The sequence below is a fragment of the Sciurus vulgaris genome, assembly GCF_902686455.1.
Source record: "Sciurus vulgaris genome assembly, chromosome: 1".
NCBI lineage: Eukaryota > Metazoa > Chordata > Mammalia > Rodentia > Sciuridae > Sciurus > Sciurus vulgaris.
This window is the reverse complement of record NC_136461.1, coordinates 196,098,251-196,122,187: the sequence shown is the minus strand read 5'-3', so window position 1 is coordinate 196,122,187 and position 23,937 is coordinate 196,098,251. Positions and strand designations below refer to the sequence as shown.

Genomic DNA, 23,937 nt, shown 5'->3' with positions numbered 1-23,937 from the left:
CTACCAACACAATGCCTAGTTTGTAGTCCCCATCTCCAACACACCAGTGCCTCCATGGGCACACCCCGTGCAAGCATCGGGAAGATCGAAGTTCCTCGTGGGAACGCTAGGCTGGGCTTCGGCCTAATTTCAGCTCATTGTTATTACCTCCAGTTGGTATTTCCAGACCTGAACTGAGTGCTTTGTATACTGTGAAATGGGAAATAAGAGACTGTTCTTTGTAATGGAGGTTAATTGAATTGCATACTTTATTTATTTAATGGTGCTGTGGATGGAACCCAGGGCTTCACACATGCCCGGCATGTGTTCTACCACTGAGCTACCTCCCAGCCCCCTTTTTAAATTTTATTTTGAGACAGAGTCTCACTAAATTGTCCAGGCTGACCTTGAATTTGTGATCCTCCTGCCTCCATCTCCCTAGTCACTGGAATTACAGGTGTGTGTCACAGAGCCTGGCAAGGGAGCAAATTGAACTCATTGAATTTGGGTGGTAATGACTTGTGATTCTTGCAGCCAGTTTGGTGAATTTCCTAAGGATGGGGTGTGCCTTGAGTTGGTAACTCAGGCTCAATGAAGGCAGAATCAAGATCAAAGATGTGGCCTCCGCCAACTAGAACCAGCCTTCAACATCACAGATAGGTATCTTAGTCTTTATCTTGCCCTCTGATTTTTAAATTTCTATTTGTTTGTTCATTTGTTTTTGCATCTTCAGCCCCACCACCCTCCCTTCATCCCTCTCTTTATCTAGATGCCAAGCGCCATGTCTTGTGGGTACCTTAAGCTCCTAACAGCTCTTCTCTCCAAGACTGACCAGGACTGAGGTCCACTCCCGCAGTGGGACAAAAGGTGATGAGGGATTGAGCCTATCTATGTGGGTGGATTCATTGTCATGGCAGCTCCTTTCCACCTTCCTCTAGGAACTTGCACACTGACACTCTTTCTAGAAATTTCTCTGGGTTCCAATTCTTATCTCCTCTTTGGCCTTTTTCCCACTTTCTGACCTCTTTCCCTGTCTGGAAACACCAGAGTTAGGTAGGGTCCAGTTGGATCATCTTCCTGACTTTGGTACTAGTCCCTACACAAATTTCTATGAGTTATTTTACACACTATACTCCCCTATTTCTGCCCACCTGCACATGTTCTAAACCACCAAGGCCAACAGCTCCTGGCACCAGAGAATCTAGTAGAAGCCCATCTCTGGCTGCCTTACCAGTGACCCCTACCTACTCAGAGCTAAGAGCAAGAAATTTGCTTGGTTCCAAGGCAACCAACCCAGGTCCAGAGGGGGACGCTCTTCAGGAATGTCCACTGGGGAAGTCATGGGTTGAGAGCTGGGGTCCCCAAGGGTTCACAGATGTGGATTCAGCATGTGAGACGATGTGCCTTTCCACACCCCCCCATACCAAAGTCCTCTGGGAGGGAGAAGAGGGTGATGGAGGGAAAAGAATTTTTGAAGCCCAGCTCAGGATTTAAACTCTGGCCTAGCTATGCACTCGCCCAGGAAGCTCGACCAGCTGTGAGATTTCTTCTCATCTCTAAACTGGAAAAGATGTTTCCCCGGCATTTAAGAAAATTGAATTATATAATGTGGCAGTGCCTCCTGGTGGGTTGGTGGTCCATTAAATAAAAGCTGTTGGTATTAGTTTTCAGATAAAGAATCCTTAAGAAGTCAGTCACTTGTCTAAGGTCACACAGTCAGTTGGTGGACTCAAACCCTTGTCTCCTGATGCAGATACACTTAAAAAAAGAAGGAAGAGAGAGAAGGAAGAGGCAATACGTCATGGAGACGGCGATTTTAAATGTCTGAAAATAGCTCTCAATAGCCAGAAAGTTGTCATGGAAGACCCAAACCACAGGTCCTTCGCCAGCAACCTCCGCAGGTCAGGAATTGGACTTCACTGACGTTCATCCCTCATGGCTGGCCTGCAAGTCTGGGACTATTACGCCCATCTTATTTTCTCACAAGAAAGGTGAGTGTTAGAATTGGGATTTAGATCAGGCTTCAGTGCTGCCCGTGGCCTGTTCTCAATCACCATGCATAGCTTCTCCTCTGGGGTTCTGCTGGTTCTGACTCTGGCAGGGACTGTGACACACTGCGCGACGATGGCACTGAACTGTGGAGGAGGCAGATTCTTGGTTCTGAAGGCTCAGTTGCCAGTCCCGGGGTGATAAGCCTTTGGGGACTGTCTCAAACTGATTAAGATGCACCCCGGTCACGGTGCCACACACCTGTGATCCCAGCCGCTCAGGAGGCTGAGGCAGGAGGGTCACGAGTTCAAAGCCAACCTCAGCAACAGTGAGGTTGTCTCTGAATAAAATACAAAATAGGGCTGGGGGTGTGCTCAGTGGGGGCGTGTCCCTGAGTTCAATCCCCAGTGTCCCTCCCCTGCCCATAAAAAAGGAAAGAAGAACATACTTGTCGCGTGGAATGAAAGCTCACCTCAGCAGCACCACAGGCTCCGTCACTCGGGAAGTCAGATCTCCGGCGGACGGTCGCTTTGGAGGACACAGTAGAGAAGGCAAACTGGATAATTTGGGGACAAGATGGCTGCACTAATTTAATAAGTATTTTGAGAGCCTAATGAAGACCGTTGTGGTCTAACTGTGTCCTCCTCCCAAATCTGTATGTGGAAGTCTTAACCTCCAGCACTTCAGAGAGTGGCCACATTTAGATACAGGGACTGTAGAGAGGTGATTCGGTTAAAATGGCATTGTAATGGGGTGCTCCTAATCCAAGCTAACTGCTGTCCTTCTAAGAGAAAATCTGGACACATGCACACACAGAGAGAAGACCGGGAAAGGCACAGGGAGAAGAGAGGAGCCCAAGGACAGAGGTCACAGAGGAAACCAACCCGGATTTTTTTTTTTTTTCCCCTGTACTGGGGATTGAACCTGAGTGCTCTACCACTGAGCTACATCCCCAGATTTTTATTTATTTTTTATTTTTTTATTTTGAGACAGGGTCTTGTTAAGTCTCCCAGGCTGGTCTTGAACTTGTGATGCTCCTCCCTCCACCTGCCCAGTAGCTGTTTCTCAGGCTGACCTGTTTTCTCCAGCTGATGATTTTACAGTTTAATTCTTGAAGGCCCATTTCATTTCTCTTTTTCCTGTTTTCTAGAAAGAAGTCTCACTGTAGCCTCAAAGAATAAGGTACCCAGAGATGGGGTGACTCCCCGTGCAGATGCTCAGTGGGCCCCCGGAGGGCAGAAACTATTATAAGCATGTATACAGCAAGCGCCCCATGCAAGACGCTGCCCTGGGTTCTTGGGCGAGCAGCCCCAGCTTGCGCCTCTGCGGGTCAGTCACCCGAGGCGTGTCTGGCAGATCCTGGCTGGGGCCTCGTCTCGCCAGGGCCACCCTGGAGGAGCCCGGGCCTCCTGGGAAAGAGCTTCGACTGCAGGAGGGGCCGTCCAGGGCCTGGCTGTGTCCAGGCCTCAGTCCTCACGGGAGGCTGGGCCAGGGGAAGCACGAGAGTGTGGAAAGCTGTCGCCCACCCCGTGGGACTCTGGGCAAGGGAGAGAGGCGTCTCCCTGGCTTGGGCGGAGGCACCACAGGCCTGCAACGGCAGGGGTTCCAGGCGGAAGCGCAGACCTTGCCGAAAATCAATTTGCTGAAAGCCGATTTACTAAAAGCTGATTCACCAAGTCACTGAATTATTGAGGAGTTTTACGAAGTTTTTGTTTCATTCCTGTCCCCGCCCTGCCCCGGGCTCTGCGTGTGCCAGGTTCTATGCCAGGGCTGCCCGGGCCAGGAGCGGGGGTGTTCTGAATCCTGGGCTACCAGGGCCTGTACGTGTGTGGGCTCCTGTATGTTTCTGCCCTTGATGAACCTGACCACTCCTGCCTCCTGCTCTGCCCTTCCTCCACCATTTTGGCTGAAATGGTGTATTTCCCCTTCAAAGCAGTTTGCCATCTGTATTTTGTAGACCATACCAGTCCGCGGGGCTGCTGACCGCAGCCACAGGAAACCCGACTCAGGTTCACGGTTGTCTGAAGCGGAGACTCAGAGCTAAGGCTCCTTCTCTGTCATTGGCCAGGGATCCATTCTCACGTTGAGACACGGCTGCTGCACCTCCCACATCACGTCTACATCCCAGACAGGGTTCAGGGAGAGGGGCAAAGGGCAGGAAGTGACACTTATTTTTTATCAGGTAAACCAGAACTTTTCAACGCCCCCCCCCCCCCCCCCCCCCACTGCAGACTTCTTGATACCTGTCCTTAGCCCACACACTGGCCAGGGGACCACCCCACATATCCCTCCCTGCCTGGGGTGAAATGATGGTGTTGACCTAGCCCTGGTTTAAGGTTTTATCTTAGAGAGAGGTCTTGTTTCCTGAGCAAGCAAACAGGACTTTCTAAGGGGCGGTAGTTGCTATAATGCCATTTGCACCCATCGGTTGTCAGGACCTGCGGTGACCCAGTGTGAGGAGATGAGGAGACCTAAGGGTGAAGGCTAGAGCCGGCACCGTGCGTCCTGGGCTGGGGGAGGAGAAGGAAGGAAGGAAGCCCCGCCCAGCGGAGACCGGCGCTGAGCCTCTGCTGATTTCCAAAGCTCGCCTCAGTGCAAAGCCCCTCGGGCCGCAGCCCCTGAGCTGCCCAGGGCTGGCCTCTAACCAGTGGACCTCCAGCTGAGCCTCCTAAGTGCAGAGGAAGAAAAGACCCACCTTCTCTGTACTTCCTGAGAGCCCCAGGTGGGCTCTCCGAGCAGAAGGTGACTCTGGTGCCAGAGCTGGGGACGTCCATCAGGACGGCTCACCCCATCCCGTTTTTAAATACCCTGTTGAAAACCGGCAGGCCTGCACTTAGCGAGCAGCTTCGTGAGAGCACCTTAAACATCACAAAGAGGGTCAGAAAAGTAGACCGTTAACTGTTAGGAGGGGACAGCCGCGTCCAGAACAGCGTGGGTAGCGCCTGCGCTGGGAAGAAGGAGAGAAGACGTGTGAAACAAAGCCGGTTTCCCGGCCATTGCCGGTGCAGCCTTCCACTTTGACCTGTAGATTGGATTGTGCTATTGACACGTGGAGAGCATCCCGCTACTCGCCAGCTCGTGGGCCTCGGCCGCTCCTGAGCACGAGGGCTCTGCATGCCGTTCCTGCTCCTGGAAGCCGGGCGGGTCCACGTGACCTGTGTCGCTGTGGGTGCACCTGCCAGTGCAGGGCGGGCTGGCTTACCTACAAGCGGAAGCACTCGGGTCTGGGAGGCGGACGGCTGCACAGTCCCCAGTTGGTATGTTTGGATTTGATTGAGCAACACATGACACTCACCAAGTAACTGGCCTGAGGAAGACGGACCCTCACTTTGCTGTCATGTGGAAAAGTTCCAGGACGGCTCCTCTGGAGGGGTTCTGGTGGCCCACCTTCAACAGGGGCTGATGCTCCTTCTTTCTGCCCCACCATTCTTAGTTCAGGCTTCCAGAGTCTTGTGACCCAAGGTCACTGAAGTCCCTGAACTCTTTCCTTCTCTACAAAATGGGGCCATTGGGAGAATTGGTAGGAAAATACTTCTATTGCTTTGAGATCTAGAAGAGCTCTCAGAAAACATTGAACGTTGTTTCTTAGCAATCATTGATTTGAATTCCGGTGACATGGAAGGCAGTATGCTAGACTTTACAAATGTTCCTCTACCTCTATCCCCATCAGGATCTCCTTTGCACATGTCCAGACTCGCACAGTCCTGTAAGATGGGTGTTATCTCCATTCCATGCATCAGAAACATAAGATTCAGAGTTGTTGAGTAACCTGCTTAAGGTCACACAGCGCGTAGATACGCATACACCCAAGTTTCAACACTGTTTTCTCTATTTCCAAAACCCATTTTCTTTCCACTAGTTTAAAAGATTCATGAGCTACAGAATACTTCAGGAAAATAGAGCGCTTTTCTCAAACTGCCCTTTAGAAGCTCAGGAGAACGCAGAGGCGTGCTCCTCTTGATTGTGGAGGAATTGCAGAACCGAAGGCTGAGCCCAGGCTCCGGCAGTGCGGGAGGATCCAGCTCAAGGTGCTGAGCAGGTTCTAATCAGTCTGGCAAGGCTGGAGATAATTGTCACTTAGAGTGCACAGCAAATGGAAGCATTTTGTTCCAGAGAGAAAGTGTCTGCACAGCACCTCCCACTTCAAACACCAAACTCAGCTCTCCAGCTTTCAAAGCACTGTGAAGGACTTCCTAACAGGCTGGACTGCAGCTTCTGGGTGACAGGTCCCCAGTATGGAGGACAGAACAATGCCCTCCCCTGCAAAAAAAAAAAAAAAAAAAATATATATATATATATATATATATATATATATATATATATATATATATCTTCCAAATCCCAATCCCCAGAACCTGAGAACATGGTACTTTACAAGGCAAGTGGTGGGGAGGGGGGGCAGTGTTGGATCTTCCCAGTGAGATTAATTAAGGACTAAGGAAGGGAGGTTATCCGGGTGGGTCTGATGTCATCACATGGGCCTTAAAAGCAAGAGCCTTTCCACAGAAGACGTGAGCTGTGACTACAGGAGAAAGGCACAGAGCTGCAGAGCTGCTGGCTTTGACAGGGGAGCCAAGGGGCTGTGAGCCTGGGGCCCTGGGCAGCCTCTACAACCTGGCAAAGGCCGGAGAACGGATTCTCCCCTCCGGCCTCCCAAAGGGAAGGCAGCCCTGCAGACCCCTCGGATTTGGCTTAGTGGGGTCCAAGTTGGGCTTTGGTCCCCCAGAGCTGCAGCGTGATACACCTGCGTTCCTCAGTCAGCTGAGGTGCTGAGGTCTGTCACAGCGGCACCAGAGAACCAACACCGGGCAGTGTCTGGTGGAAACGCTTCTGTCCGTGGGCCGGAGCATGTCGAAACAGAGATCCGACCCTCCTCTTCCTATGCCCAATGTGACTCCACGCCCTGTCGATGCTACATAGGGTCCACACCTGTGGCTCCAGCTGCCACCCTCCGAGGCCTGGCTTCGTGCCCGGCACCTGCTCGACGCTGGCCATGATCTCCACAACTCTTGCCAAGTGGGCAGTAAGTCCTCTTTATCAGAGGACTTGAGACAGAGATGAAGTGACCAGACGGAAATGAGGGCCAGGATTCCAGCTCCCAGGTCCCCTCTGGAAGCTCCGACCTCTGGATTCCGGTTTTCCCACCCGCAGCCACAGCCAGCGTAGGCTCCCGGGTCCTGTGTCCTCCATGTCCACTGCCTCCTGAGGTGTCCTCTCCTCACATCCCCCACGGCCCGCCATCCCCCGAGGGCCAAGCACCTTCTCCAAGCCATGCCCCTCTCTGCTCAGTCTCCCCCTGCCCAGGTCCTGGGCTGCAGGAAGTCCACCTTCCCATGCAGCCTGAGAGGCTTCGTAAGGTGGTCCCGAGTTCACTCCACACTCTCCACGCCATGGACCCCACCCCCAGGTCAGCTTTGCGCCAGCAGATGCCCTGGACTTGCTGTCACCACGCAGACGAACCTCCCCACACGACGCGAGGACACTGTGGGTCAGCAGTGTGCACAGGCCACGCAGTTCCTAGGAGCAGTCAACACTAGACCCCAAGTTCCCCATCGACCTCCAATCCCTGATTCCTCCATCTCCCTCTGCTGCCAGGACTGAGTGAAAACAGCCACCTCTCTTGTGGGGACAGTAGGTCTGGTCTGTTCCCTGCATAGAATTGGACTGTCTCTCCATGGCTGAAAAATCCTTCAACAGTCACCCATCACCCTTCAGATAAAGACCCTCCTCCTTAGGGGTGTGACCCCTACAGGACTTTCCAGGTCCATCTCAGGTCCTTCTGCCTCCCTCTGTGCCCGCTCTCCTTCAGACCCCTCCTGTGCTTTGCTTCCTCTGCCTCAGGGCCTTTGCATGCATTATCTTCTGTCTCAAGCACTCTTCCTCTGCACCTCTCCTCTTCATCTGCCTTCAGCCATTGCTTCCCTAGGATGCCTCCCTGGTGCCAGACTGGGATGGAGGACTTCTGCAAGATGCTTTCTCTGCTTCTAGTGCATTGCCCCGTTCAAACCTTCATTCCATAATTATCTGTACATGTGTTTCACTTACGTCTTCTCTCCATCGAACCTATGTCTCCGTAAGTGTGAGCAGGGACTCTGTGCACCTCTGTGTCCCCAGTGCTGATTGTAGTACTTGGCATGAGGAGGAAAGTCAGAAATTACATGTTGAATGAATAACACCAAATGTCCCCAGTTGTGAAGTGGGTCTGGTAATCACCAGGGAGTCTTGATGGAGGAGCCAGGAAGATAGCAAATGGCTCAGCTCTGGTGACACAGAGGTGGATGTCCTGTTCTGTGGCTGGTTGTTGTTTTAGCCAGTATTAATTTTGTTTTGTTTTATTTTGGGGAAAGAATTCAAATGTTGTAAGTGTGTGTGTGTGTGTGTGTGTGTGTGTGTGTGTGTGTGTGTGTAAACCATTCTGAAACAAATTTAAGCTGTAGGAAAAACTCCAAGTTGTCAAATGAATACATTTAAATGAATCTTATCTAAGAACACAAGTAAGACTCATGACAACTTGTCGGAAATGTAAGTTTTTTTTTTTTTTCCTGTAATATCTTTAAGGTCAGGTTTGCACAGTCAGGAACAGAACATTATTTTATTTTAAGTGTGTTATACATGCAGGACAGACCATATGTGATAACCTATGTATAGAACACCAGGCAGAGCTGATTCCAGAATCATCCATGCTTACCACTCCTTCTCACACATTTCTTAGGGGCGCATCTGATCTAAAAGTGTTTCAAATGCTTCTACCTAACGAGTTTTTAGTATTTTGACATCACAGGGAAGTTGATGAACTCTATTTAACTTGGGTTTCCAATTTTTATCTTGCTTGTATTATGGGTTCTAAGGATGTCCATTGCCTTATCTATGGTCTGCCATTCAGAATCCAGTAGAAAGTGTACCTGACTTCCAAACTTGTCCTAAAATAATGCTCTTCTTTTCAACAATGCTATAGAGGTGTTACTTTTCCTTAAATCTCATCCATGAAACTCAATTCCTACTTCTCTTGGATGACCCATGATCTCAAGATGAGAAAGTATCATGGGGAGGTGCAGAATTTAAAGACCCTGTGTATCTTATTTCATCTCCATCCCTACTGCCCAGGGCATAGGAGATACCCAATAAATATCTTTAACTGAATACATGTCAATTTATTTTTATTTACTCATTAAACTTTTTACAGTAAAATACACGTTTATCTTAGAAGTTTTAGGAGAAATGGAAAAGCAAGAAGAAAAGAAAAGATAACGCTATTTGAAGACAGTCACTATCATCATCTTGTCACATCCCTCCAGGCATTTTTTCTATGCATGCATCTATTTTTCCTTTCTTCAACATGCTGTGCATACAGTTTGCTGATGCACATTATAGCTCACTTAGCGTGAATTCTAGGTATATGTCACGCAGCATCACGTACTTTTGACCACATCGTTGATGGCGGTGCATTATTGCACAGTAAGAATGAACACAGTGGCCATCTCCACCTCACATGAAAACATTACAAAACCAGTACATTTTCTGTTTCTCAGCATTTCAGAAAAACGGGGCATGATGGTTACCAGGGAGGGAGCGTCTAGGGCCAAAGTTCAGAGAACGATGCTTGAGTCTAAAATCCCACAGAACGTGCTTTGGTCTTTTTTGATGGATCAGGAACATTCTAGAATGATGTTTTTTAATTTAAATTTAAATTTTTTATTTTTACAGTCTGCATTTTGATTCATTGTACAAAAATGGGGTACAACTTTTCGTTTCTATGGTTGTGCACAATGTAGATTCATACCATCCGTGTAATCATACGTGTACATAGGGTCATGATGTCTGTCTCAGTCCACCATCTGTCATGCACCCGCCTCCTCCTACCTTTCATTTCCCTCTACGTAATCTAAAGTTCCTCTGTAGAATGATGTTTTATGTGGAAGTAGACGCACTTGCCTTTAGGAGAGTCATCTGTGCAAGCCTATCAAAAAAAAACAAAACAGTGGCCCTGGTGCTTCTGGTGTCAAGAAAGGAATCCCAAACCAGCTTCCCCAATGCCACCAAAAATGACCCTTTATTATAGAAGGAGTAAATGATTGACATGTTGTTTGTATGTGAAGCTAAACATTCTGCTTGAGAATTGAGACCAAACAGTGCAGTTCTTTTCTTTCCTCTATATCTGAAAATCAGCCCCTTGCTTCAACTCCATGGCTTGGACAAAATGTGAAGGTCAGAAGTTTCTCTTCAGCAACAACTGACCCCACTTGACAAGTGCATGGGACATTGTTCCTAAGACTGGTTTTGAAATTTATTTGCACTAGAGGCTCATAATTGAGCCTGCACATATATTGGTCAGGTATGATCTATGGGAACTCGTACTTGGTAACTCTGTGTACCTGATAAATGAGTATTCCTACTGGAGTGTGGAGCTCCCCCTGACACACACACACACACACACACACACATACACAGTTATATTTCACATATCTTACAACAAATCGTAAAATTTCTTTTGGAAATTGCCAGAGAGCATAAATCAAAATGGATTTCTTCAAAACTCACTATTACTCTTAAACATGGTCATTTTAATGAAAAAGATCCAGCAACATCTTATCTCTGGATGGGGATGTCAATAATGAAGTATGTTAGATGATTTATGGCAGTTGTACTCCAAGCCGGTTTCCCAGCCTGAATCAGTGACTGCGTTCTGTAAACTGTAGGGATTTTAAAAGGTTAAGATATACAGGACAGGGTAACTATCTAGTAACTTGCTCACATATTTTTGTCTGTTTGCTGCAACATTTCACTTAACATAACATACTTCTAATAAAATCTTAGACCCAGAGTTCAGTCTCTCTGAATATATCTAATTACATAAAGAAAACATTCACATAAGTCAATCTGAGGTTCCTGTTGATTCCCCTGAGGTGAAGGAGTCACTATTCCGTGCTTCCTGGGCCACAAGCATGACTTAGGCTAAAGACTGTGAGATGGCTGCAGGGGCTGGGACGGAGGGAGCATCTCTTTCCCACTCCTTCAAGAAGAGTGGATCTGTCCAGAGACACAGGGACAGTTCTTGGGTCCTTTGTGCCTCTGTCCTCTCAGCATCCAGCATGACGCCTCGCCTGGTACTTTCTTAGATGTTTGCAGATGAGGAAGAGGAAAGGATTTACAGAAAGGAGGGTCCGGCCCTGTGCACCCCTATGAGCCCACGACAATCCTTCGGCTGATGGCTCCAGGCAAGGTGTAGATGAAGAGGACCAGGAAGATGATGAGGATGATCAGGACGAAGCCGATGATGATGTACTTCTTGTAGTTCTTCCAGATGAGGTGGTACAGGCACTTGAAGGGGCTCATGAACCAGGAGAAGGAGGTGTCTGGGCGGCTGCAGGGAAGCAAGAGAAAATCAGGGGAGGGGGTCGAGTGGCCTACATTCGGGATTCCCAGGCCCTCAGGAAGTATTTCTGGCTTCTGATTTCTGAGGATCTAGTTTCTGGGGCCTGAGAGTGGAGGAAGAGACCATGTGTTGCCTAAAGCAGGAATGACCAGGCGTGTGGGTGGTGACGGTTCCTGCAGCACAGTGAAGCTTGGTCTGGAGTTAGAGCCAGAGGCCCCACCGCCCTCCAGAGGCCCCACCGTTTTGCCTGAAGCCTCCTCTGACCACCTCAGTCCATAATGGGCCTCTCACTCTGAATTCCTATCTCGCCTATCACTTGATTTATTTGTCCTCTATACTCTGAGAGCCATTTTATGAGTCTTATTTCTCCCAGAAAGGTATATCTTATGTCTTTTATCTCTTCTGTATTCTCCAGAGCATTCTACTGGGTGCTTATAAATAACCGAGTTAGTGAATAACTAAGCACCTGGTATGTTCCTAGCACCAGAAGAGACGAAAGGAAGGCATAAAGACGAGACCACTCATCTTGAGACACGTGGAATAGGACACATAGAATTTCAATGGATTACATATTTCATATCTATATCTATTTACTCTTTAATTTTTATGTAACTAAGGACTAAATTCAATAAAGCAACCTTTTTTCCCTAGTAAATCTACTTCTGGGAATTTAGTGATTTACAAAAGGAAAACATTTTCATCATATAGAAAAAAGAAGAAAATTGACTCTGATTATGGGGTGACGATCAAGTCCATCATGGGCATTAATCTGTAAAATATTCCATAGATATTAAGAATCCTAGTTAGGACAACCATGACAACATAGGAAAACTTTTCAGTAAAGGAATAAAAAAGCAACATTAAGACAATTCCGTATGTTCAATTGGAAGTCAAGCAGAAACCTTGTGAAATTCATATTTGCATGAAACCTAAGTGGAAAAAGGATAGGAAGGCATTCTAGAAAGGCTGGTGTGGTGGGCACAGACAGCGCCCTCTCCGTTTGCAGACTCCAGGGCTTTCAGGATGGCTTTCCACTGTGGAAACACAAGCTGCATGGGTTGGGTGGCACTGACCGCCCAACTTCTGCTCCTCCGTTCTCCTAGGGAGGCTCCAGAGGAACACGCGTCCTCTGAGACCAGAGGGACTGCAGAGGCCCTTCCCCATCCCGCCCCCACCCCAGCTCCACTCACTTGGGCTTGGCCAAGGGCTCCGGCTCCTTCCGGGCTTTCCCCACAGGGTTCTTCTCAGCTTCTTCGGCTGTGACCAGGTGGAACTCGGCCTCGACCTTGCCCTGTGTAAAGACAAGTGCTTCCGTTCCTAGCATGAAGACCTGCCAGGGCAAAGCCAATTCTAGAGGAAGGGCTACGGTGTCAGAGAAGGCCAGCAAGTGCTGGGACCGTTCTGCTGATTTGGAGACACGCTGCTTTCTTTTCAGTTCCAGGGGAAAGAAACCATTTATGATGAAGAATAAAAGCCACAAAATGTTTCTGCTGAGTTTTGCAGGAGAGGGCACCACGTGTGCACATGGCTACACACACAACCAGTCAGGTGTATCATGCTGCTGATCGTGATTTAATAGAAATAATGCTCATGATAGGAACTTAAAAGCAATTAGAAAGGGGACTGAGGACTTGAGTGGCAGGTCCTTTTGCATCTGTGACCCTCAAGAGGAAGTTGGTGGGTAGGACCCTACATCTACCCGGTGGCTCCTCTGTCATCCTTCACCCCTTTTGTGTCTACCTGTTTGCTTCAGAATTATCCTCTTACTCTAGCACGCCTCCTCCTGCCCCGTCTATAAGAAACATCCCCTGTGATTCGAAAATTAGAAGTAATGTGCTTTTAAAAAGCAGTTTGCCAAAGTCATTGACAGTGATGTACATCTTGAATCATCAAAGGATGAGACAGGACTGTGACACAAGTCGTCAATCACTCACTACTTTGGGGACCTTCGGTGTGCCAGGCACTGTTGTAGGCAATAGAGACTCAATGACTAAGATAGGACCCCTGATCTCCTGGAGCATCTGGAGTAGAGAGACTCGCCCTCCTCCTGCCTCCTTTGGCTCTGTCTGTTGAGATTTAAGGTGATACCAGGAGGCAGAACTGGGAGGGGCTGTCCTAGAAGTATTTCAGGACATATGATCACTGCTCAGGTGCCTCTCTCTGGATCACACAAGGATCAAGTATTACCTGATTTCAAGGCAGGTTTACTTCTCACCCCAGTGAAAAGGTCTGAGAATCAGCTGAGCCTGTGGGCCTGTGTTAACTTAACCATTCGCCTTGAAAAGACAAGACTGCCCACCAAGCAGGTCTGGGAGAAATTAGAAAGAATTTGAATATTTGGTGTGAGGTTGAGGGCAAAAGAAGATAAAGTGGCTGGATGTTTGCATGTTAAATAAACACAGTGGGCTTTTGTTACAGGTCTTGGTCACTCTTCGTGTTAGAACATGACCAAACCCAAACTTAAATGTCCTAAATTCCAGAAATGTTCCTCAACTGCATGAACATATGCATTCTCTCATTCCTATTGAGAAACCTTGGCCCTACAGTCAATGGCTTGCATATATAAGCATGATGTATTTGAAAACAGTGAGAAAGAAAAGAAAGCTCCTGTTGATTGTAATCCCTCATTCACGCAGCTTTGGAGATGGAGTAATCGCAAGAGAACTCTAACTGCAGATGCCATCATTTATTGATTGCTCACTTTATTCCAGTTCGTTTATTCTATCCTCTCTCCCTCTCTCACTCAGCGATAAGCAAGGCAAAGGCAGAGCTCCTTCTCATAGGTGGAGAAATCCAGACACAGCAGTCAAGTAACTTTTCCAAGGTCATACACACAACAGGCCAGCCAACTGGAATCTGAGCCCAGGTCTGTGTGACACCAAGGCTTGTGGCTTCTGTGGTAGCAGCTGCCAATAGATTTCTTTATCCATTTGCCAGATAGACTAGAAGCTTCACAGGGCTCTTCTCAGCTCTAACATGAGATGATCCCATGATTTTCTTCCTAATCGCCACCTAAAGGCACTGGTCTTCCCAGATCTATCTTCTCCTGTGTCAATTGGCCAGATGCTCTGCTCTCTTGACCACCTGGCTCTACCTTCTAGGATTTATGAAAGGCAGAGTTGAAGACTGAGCAGCTCTTGCAAGCCTTGATGACTGGAAGAAATGAGCCCAAAACTCATGGCAGAGGGACATCTATGTGCAAATGGACATCTCCAGAGGCCATTCAGTGGTGACTTAAGCACCACCAAGCTGCATTTCATAAATGACATGCTTCATCTAGTAGCTCCAATTTGAAGGAAAGTCAGCTTAAGAGGAGCTAGGCTCCAGAATGCTTGGAAGAGAGAATATGTAGAAATCAGCAGAATATACATTGGGATCAGAGAAAAGGGATCCCAGCAGCCCCTCTCTTCTCTGCTGTTCAATGATGACAAGCTTAGTCGTGGCCCTTTATAACTGTGGTGCCTCGTGCCTGTGTTATTCCACCTAAACCATTTGACAACCTGGCAAAATAGACAAAATAGACAACACTTCTAGCCCCATTTTACAGTCAATGCAATGAGGGTTTGGCAAGGTCTGCTAACTTGGGTTAAAAAACCAGGATTTGGATCCAGGTCCTCTGATGCCCAATCTCATTTATCTGCTACTTTTTGTCTAAGGGCCTTTTGTTAGAGAAGAAAAGAGCTAGGCTATTTAAGAATGGCTTTGTGTGCCTTTTCTGAGATGTTTAAGAGAAATCCCATAATCCTTACGTCACTCTGACATTGGTATATGCATTTGACCCCACTGTGGGTGGCCCAGAATAGCCTAAGGAATGTCACACCACAGCATAGCAAGTAGTTGAGTGCACAGGAGGTAGTGAGACAGGTCGGCACTGAAGCCAGCTCGACAGCTGTGCAACCCTGGGTGAGTTACCTGCCCCTTTAAGTCTCCCTGTCCTGGGGATGTGAACAGTGTGTACCCCTTTAGGTTGTTTTGAAACATAAGTGAAATGGCACATATACAATGCGTGGCCTGGCGCCTGGCAAATAGAAATCCCTTAAAAACTGGGAGCTGCTACCTTCTGCACTGTTTCATGGACAGACACACATGTTTAGTGAAAAACATCTCTGCTCATACAGAAAATGCCCAGAGAAGACCCACAGGTCGAATTCTTATAGGAGAAAAAAAATAAAGCGAAGGAAGGCAGAGAGTATTTCATTAATCTGCCTAAGGCAGAGAAGTCGTCGGTGATTACCGTGCAGAGCCCTGCTCCAGCCGCTCCGCCCCGCCAGGACCAGGAAGGCGGAGAGGAAGGTGCTCCTGCCACGTTCCGATGAACACCAGTCCTCGCAGCAACCTCCCCACACAGAGGGTTCTGCGTCCTGTCCCAGTCCTCAGTATTCAGCCGAGCTGCAAGTCTAGGTCTTAAGCTAATAATTGCCCTCAAATGTAATTTAAAATCAGCGCTAGAAAGACACGGGCAGTTTGAGATACCAGCCATTAACATAACGACACCCGCGGATGGACGAAAATGATAAGGCAGAGGTCCCTGAAAAGATGGTGGGTTTGTTGGGCCATGTCTGTTATCTATGCGCTTCAGACCTCACCAAGCCTAGATGGTGGACACCGGGGAAGTGAGAGAGCTCTCGGATGGAGACCCCTTCCTCAGCAGCAGTTACCAAAACGCAGCCCTCGCCGGTATGACACGGGAAGTTTACCAACATCGTGGTGGGATGTGTGTGGTCCAAATTCCTTTAGGAAACTATTTAAGAGTAAGTTGTAGATATCATGTCACTTTACCCCTAAATGCGCCAGCATGCATCTCCTAGGCACACAGACATTCTCCTACATAACCACCAGCCACATAGATCAATAATCCTTTTAGGAAAAGGAATACATGTGTGTGTGAGTGTGTGCGTGCGTGTATGTGTGTGTACACGTATATACACACATCTACATATATGTGGATACATGAACACACACATATATGCATGCATACATACATGGTATGTATGTGTATTGTATGGTCACAATCCCCTAGGAATTCCATTTCTGAGTAGCTGAATTAAGGAAATAACTCAAAACTCAGAATGAATCTTTGTGTACAAAGCATAGTCATTCATTTGGATATTCAAATTTCTTATTTGCCCTAATGAGATGTCTCAGACTCCTCTTGGATTTATCTGCCCTGGACCCGAAGTCAGTCGCTTCTCCAATGATCCCTGCCTTCCTGTAGTAGCAGCTAATAGAAACCAGGATCCAGGTGCTCGGAGGCTTCTTTGCTACTGGGTGATTTTGCTTCTAAGTTCTTTCAGTGGATAGAACTAGACAATATATATTTTTAAAATCAATGTGTCCATAGTGATTAAAAAAAAAAATCAGGAGACAAAATCCTATTTTCCATCATTGGTGGTGACTCTTATACCAACTTTTTTTTTTTTTTTTTTAGTGAGTGCATTATAGTTATATATAACATTTGGGTTCCTTTCAACATAATCATACAAGCATGGACTATAATTTGCTCCCATTCAGTTCCTAGTACTCCCCCTTTCCTCCCTCCCCTGTTCCTTTTTCTCTATTCTGTTGGTCTTCCTTCTATTTATTTATAGTTTTTCTTTTTTAAATCAGTGCTTTTAGATATACATAAGATGAAATTCACTATGACATACGTACACAATGGAGTTTTACTCAGCCATAAAGAAGAATGAAATTATGGCATTTGCTAGTAAATGGAAATGGAGAACATCATGTTAAGTGAAATAAACCAGACCCAGAAAGTCAAGGGTGGAATGTGGAAGTACACCAAGTCTTGATTCTAAAGTTTGATAATTAAGAAATGTATTTAAACATTTTTAAGGAGGTAAGAAAGTCTCTGAGAGAAAACTTTTCTTAATAGATGATTGCCAACTAATAAATGGAGAAAGAATAATAGAAATAGGTGATATAGATGGGTAGACAGATGAACAGAAGAAAAGAAGGAAGAACAAGAGTTAGGCAGACTCAGGAAAATTATCTTACAAAGCCAATGAAATAAATTAGCCAAGCTCACCAGTGGTTACTAAAACCAACTGGGTGAAAGGTAACAGCAGAACAGAAATTCCCCACGGTGCCAAAATGTTACCCAATCAGTTACTTGCTAAATTCCAAGGGGAAATGCACTTTACAGTGAAGAGATTTTCTGCTTACCAACATCTCCAAGTGAGCACAAAGCATCCCATCGGTGAGACCATTGGACAGCATGTGCCTCTGACCTGGTTCACCAGGTCAAAGATGCAACCTGCTAAAGTTGTCATACCTAACTTCAAGTTCACAGGAAATACATGGTTAGGGAATAAGATAAGCAACATCATAAGAAAACAGCCAGGTAAACCAGGTCTAGGTCACCAAATAGTCAAAGTCATTAAAAAAAAAAAAAAAAAAAAAAAGAGGACAATCCGAAAATAAAATAGAACAAAGAACTATAATAACCAAAAGCAATATGTGGACTAGGAGTGAGTGTATGGAAAGAGAAATGGCTGTAAGAGACTTCTGGGGGCCAATGGGATCTCCTCCTGATACTGGAGAAGTGAACAAGATATGGATATACCATTATATTAGGCAATCACTGTTAACACTCAGATGTTATGGTCACCCTCCAGGATGTGATCAGTCACAATCTACGTGGCTGGTGGTTATGTAGGAGAATGTCTGTGTGCCTAGGAGATGCATGCTGGCGTATTTAGGGGTAAAGTGACATAACATCTACAACTTACTCTTAAATAGCTCAGCAAAAAATAATAACAATACACATATAAACATATCCAAATATTCAAACACATATAGAAAAGAAATCTGTTAAAATATGAGCAAGGGTTGATCTTGGTGGTGGATCTATGGCTGAGCATGGACATCCTGTTCTTTGGACTTCTCTGTATACTTCAATTATTTTAATGAATAAATTTTGAGGGAAAACACAGTGATTTAACTAAGGCATTTCTCTCTTGAGAATATGAAGAGGTAATAATAACATAGATGACAAAATGTCGGGGAATGCTCATGAAAACCTTGAATGTAACAATGTGACGTGGACATGATTTTAAAGGTGGAATAATGACCACTATCTAAAGGTCACATGAGAAAACACAGAAACAGCTAAAACCATGGAATTAGCCATGGTTTTCTTCAGATAGTATGCAAATGAGTGATTTTTTTCCTTCCTACCTTTTGTGCTTTTTAAATTTCCTATCAATGCATGTTGTACAATTTTAAAAATAGAGCTCCAGTAAATCTCTCCCCTCTTCCTCTACCGAATCTGAGTTTGCTGCCTATTATTTACTGATCTGTCTGTCGCCAGCCTCCTCAGCTAAGCTGTGAACTTCCAGATGCCAGGAATTCGTCCCGGTCACTCTTCAACCCTCAGCGCCTGCATCTGCGCCGGGAGCCATGGAGATGCTGAGAACCGGTTTTCACACAAAGGGGAGGCACAGAAACCTCCTTTTCATTTTCGTTGTTGCTGTCCCTGTTGATCTGTGAGATTCCCTGTAAAAACCTATCAGTAAATAGCAGAAGGATCGGGAGAGTAGGGGAGCGGGGAAGGAGGGAAGGGCAGCACTGGGGCCGGATCGGAGCAAATGATGTTCTATGCTTTTATAATTATGTCAAAATAAATCAGAGAGAGAGAGAGAGAGAGAGAGGGAGAGAGAGAGAGAGAGAGAGAGAGAGAGGGAGAGAGAGAGAGGGAGAGAGAGAGAGAGAGGGAGAGAGAGAGAGAGGGGGAGAGAGAGATCCTGATATCCTAAAGGAATGATTTCCTTAAAGGGTCACTTTTAACAGGACGAGTGTAAAATGCGGGTCACAATGAGTTTCATGAACAATGTGACGAGCTCGTCCGTCGTTGAGGACTGGGCGACTTTCCTCAGCAATGTCCTGGAGCTGTTCCACTCCGATGGTGAGGACAGCTGCATTCCACACGAAGAGCCCTGTGATCCCAATGTCCGTGTCACACTGCTTGGGGACACTGATAGGAAGCTTTAAAGATGGATCTGGCAGGTGGCAGTAAACAAACCCCTCTCACCCGCCAGTGACTGAGATAGGGAAAGGGTGGCTTCCCAGACGCTTCACCCTGCGGAGGAGGTGCAGATCCAGCCAGGACCTGAGAACGTGCTAGAAGCCTACCCTGGAGACACCCAGTTCAACCCACTGGCTTTAGAGATGGGGAAGCCGAGACCTGGCACAGGAAGTGCTCCCAGAGCAGAGATCTCCCCTGACTTCTCATGGACTCCGATCCATCCAGATGCCACACAGCAGGAGAAAGATGTTAGCGGCCCAGCTTCCTGGTGAGGCTCCAGGGATGTAGGGAGAAAGAGGACAGGAGGCTGGGTTGCATCTCCTGCAGGGAAAGCAGAGCTTGGGACCAGTTCAAGCTGTAGCCAGCCAAGCTCTGCCCCAGGCTGCTGAGAGTGGAGGAAGAAGTCAGATTTTCCCTTTAGACAGCGTGAAAGCAAATAAAAAGGAAGAGAAGAAAGGGCTTCATCCTCTGCCTTGCCCCTAGAGCTTTACTTTACAGAGCTATAATTCCAAGTCCCTTCTCTTCGCTTTGAAATGTATATAAATCCTTCTGAAACCCAGGCAGGCGTTTGTCTTTAACACCCAGGATGCCTTTCTCCAGGACCTGGGAGTTAGCATCCTGGTCTCCCAGTTTCTGAGGGAGAGAAGTCATCTAATTTCATTGGGTACCTTGGTCCCACTTGCAGAACTACCTCTTGTCATAAAGATCTGCAAGTTTATTTTTCTTCTGGACAAAGACAATCAGTTAAGCAGGTGGTCACCCCAATTGCCAGGCAAATCTAGAATAGACTAAGTGTGACAAATGGTGCTGTCAAGTCCCCTCACTTGAGGACAGGGGATTGACCCTGAAGTTAGGTATGTAGTGGATTATAACCACTTGGTTATATGCAATGGGGGAGTTTCTTTCTGTCTCTGCAATCTCTTAGCAGGTTGCTTGAGATTCACTTCATATTCTGGGTTGATTACTTAGTGATAAAACTGTTTTTCCCTGTACTACCCAGGGAGAGTTTTTCTGAGCTGAGGAAAGATTTTGTTTTAAGTTTTCTTTTCCCAGCAGAGAGCACCCCTGACCTCCATGGAGAATACTGGGATTATCCCCAGGACCACGTTGGATGTCCCTCCTGTTTTCATAGGGCTCTGCCAGAAGAGGAAATACTACACAGTGGTTAAGACCAAGGGATATAGAAGCAGGCTGCTTGCGATCGAATCCCATCCTCCCCTGACTAGCTGTGTGACATAGGCAGAGTACTTAGCTTCTCTGTGCCTCATCTTCCTTGTCCATAAAATGGAAATTGATATTACATCCGTATGTCCTGGTTTTAGCAGATAAGTAAGTTGATACACTTAAAGCGTTTAGAACTGTGGAAGTCAGGGAAGCCCACCAAATTGATAACAAACAGGCTATTCATTCGAGGGTTCCTGCAGCAATGGAGATGGACACCGTCACTTGTGATAGTCACTCACAGACAGAGATGAGCGACATGGGAGCTTTGCCATTGTAATGGTTAATTTGAATTATAAACTTGATTGGATTAAGAGATGCAGATGATTAAGAGGCTTCTGGGTGTGTCCATGAGGGTGTGTCTGGAATGACTGGAATGTGGGCTAGTGAACTGAAGTGGAGCCCCTCCCTAAGCGTGGGCAGCACCGCCCAATAGGATGGAATAAAAGCTGGAAGAACAAGGAAGCAGCAGCAGATGTTAGCTGGACTCTTCTTGAAAGGGTTCTTGATTGCTGCTTCGATTTTCTGAGGATATTGAACTCTCCCTTCTTCCATCTTCCAAAGTGGACCCTGCCAGTGATTCTCCAGGGAATTCCCAGAATCCGTGGTCTCAGACTAGGGTTGCACTGTTGATCTCTCTTGTTCTGGGGCTTCCGCCTCTTGGACTGAGCAGCTGCTGGTTCTTCCAGCTCTCTAGCCTGCAGAAGGCCATTGTGGACTACCCAGCTCTGGTTGGGTGAACCAATCTAATAAATTCCCTTTTCATAGTCATACTTCCTGTTGATTCTGTTCTTCTAGAGGACCCTGACTAATGTCGTCATGAAAAAAGGGAAACTTCAGAGCTGTTCTGACTGAAGGGTGCTGGCCTGGGGACCCTGGAGGCAGGCTAACCGTGTGGTTAGTTCACAGGCACATTTAGAAGCAGGCGCAGGATCAGGGAAGCTGGAGTTGAGGACCAAGACCTGACCGCCTGTGGCCGACGGCTGTCGAGGGTTGGCTGGGCTTCCTGAGAGGGCTGCTGCGGAGGTGGGCCAGAGCTCTGGAGTCATGCGTGGCCTGCCCCTTGCAGTGTGTACATTCGGCCTTTCAGACCCACATCTGCAGCAGCAGTTCATAGTAGCAATGTCTGTTATTGCTGCAGTCAGAGTGCTTTCTACTCTGCAAACTGGTGACTGCTGGCTGCTTCTCTGCTCTACCTTCCCCAGCAGACAGCAAGCTCCTGGGCGGCAGAGGCTGCCTCCTGTGCCCCTCTGTCTTTGGGAGACCCCTACCAAAGTCCCACCCAGAGGAGGCTTCTGAAATGGTTGAACAAATGAACAGCTGCCAGGAAACATGGTAACCCAGACTCAGAAGAGGGAACTTGACATCAAATAGAAATGAAGGCTATTTCATTAAGACCCCATACTTACTAAAGGAATAGCCTTTTCACAAGCCGTGAAAGCCAGGAGTCATGGCCAATTCCTCAGGAGCACTATTTATTTATGGTTTGTTTTGGTGGCAGGGATTGGATTCAGGGCCTTGTGCCGGCAGGTACCACTGAGCTGCACCCAGCCCTAGAGAATCATTTACACCATGGTATAAGCACACAGCTAGAGTTTTCAATCTCCCCTTCTCTTTTCTTATATTTACCAGGAGCTTCGTCCCTAAGGGTCAGACGCTTATTAAGATACTTAGCTATTCCAGGTTGGAGGCATTCCCCCATCTCGGGGCAGAAGGAGGTGGGATTGCCAAGCAACAGCTCATGCCGAATTCTGACACTTATTGGACACTTAATATGCTCCAGCCACACAGAATCTGTCTTTTGAATGTCATAATGGCTCTGTGAGAGGCAAACCTTCATTTTCTCTGTACAGGTAAGGAGGCTCAGGGAGGTAGAGCTGCTAGAGGCCACACAGCTGGCCAATGGAGCCAGGCTTTCCCCTAAGTTGGCCTTGAACCTGCTGCCAGCCTGCTGTCCTGGGGCCAGTGAGCAGCCACTCCCATTCCCTTTCTCCCTGGTCTCCCTGGTCTTTCTCCCTGGCAACCACTGATGGATTTTCTATGGATTACCTGTCTGGGACTGCGCGTGCAAGTGGCATGGGACATCATGTAGTCCTTTGTGACTCCTTTCACTGGTATACTGTTTTCCAGGTGTCAGCACTTCCTTCCTTTCTATGGCTGAATACTGCTCCATTGCATAGGTAGACGACCTTTATTTATCCATTCATCAGCTGACAGTGTTTCCACTTTTAGGCTAGAGTGAATGATGTCGCTATGAACGTTCACAACGCTGTTCTTTAAAAGGTAGCCAGAGAATGGCGATTATCAAGAATACAAGCAACAATAGGTGTTGGCGAGGATGTGGGGAAAAAGGTACACTCATACATTGCTGGTGGGGATGCAAATTAGTGCAGCCACTCTGGAAAGCAGTATGGAGATTCCTTAGAAAACTTGGAATGGAACCACCATTTGACCCAGCTATCCCACTCCTTGGCCTATACCCAAAGGACTTAAAATCAGCACACTACAGAGATGCAGCCACATCAATGTTCATAGCTGCTCAATTGACAATAGCCAGATTGTGGAACCAACCTAGATGCCCTTCAATTGATGAATGGATAAAGAAACTGTGGCGCATACATATATATACACACACACACACACACCATGGAATATTACTCAGCCATAAAGAAGAATAAAATTATGGCATTTGCAGACAAATGGATGAAGCTGGAGAATATCATGCTAAGTGAGATAAGCAAATCCTAAAAAACCAAAGGATGAATGATCTCGCGGATAAGTGGACGATGATACATAATGGGAGGTGGGAGGGAGGCAAGAAAGGAGGAAGGATGGATTGTATAGAGGAAAGATAAGTGGGAGGGGTGGGGGAAAGAAAAATAACAGATTGAGACAAGCATCATTTCCCTATGTACATGTGATTACACAAATGGTATGACTCTACTTCATGTGCAACCAGAGAAATAAGTTTTACCCCATTTGTGTATAATCAATCAAAATAAATAAATTATTAAAAAAAAAAGAACTCAATGTAAAAATAATAAAAAAGTCGCCAGGAACTCTATCTGCTAAATCCAATGGGCACATCTCTGTCACTTCTTACATAACCACTCAGGAGCACTTAACACAGTGACCCAACTGCGCTTCTCAGACTGACCTCTCTGAGTTTCCGCTTCAGCTCGTTTTCTCCCTTCCTCCCCCGTCACTGCCTAGCCCTCCCCTGCCTCTTTTTCCTGTTTGACCCTCTTCCACCCACTGTCCCCACAGCATGCCAGAGTTCTCATGTGAGTGGATCCCCTCACCTCCCTGATGAACATCCCTCAGTGGCTTCTCTTTGGGGTGAAGTCCA

The 23,937-nt window shown here is 47.0% G+C and overlaps 1 protein-coding gene across 1 annotated transcript in view; it reads right to left on the bottom strand.

The window, feature by feature from the left end:
- Positions 1-9,161: 9,161 nt before the first annotated feature.
- The window catches only part of FER1L6 (fer-1 like family member 6), a 149,093-nt gene continuing 134,317 nt past the window's right edge, over positions 9,162-23,937 (bottom strand). The window contains exons 40-41 of the mRNA XM_079134392.1: positions 12,532-12,632; positions 9,162-11,329 (exon numbers count right to left, since the gene is read on the bottom strand). Of these exons, the coding sequence (XP_078990518.1) occupies positions 11,146-11,329; positions 12,532-12,632 (285 nt within the window). The 3' untranslated portion in view covers positions 9,162-11,145. The remainder of the gene's footprint in view (positions 11,330-12,531; positions 12,633-23,937) is intronic.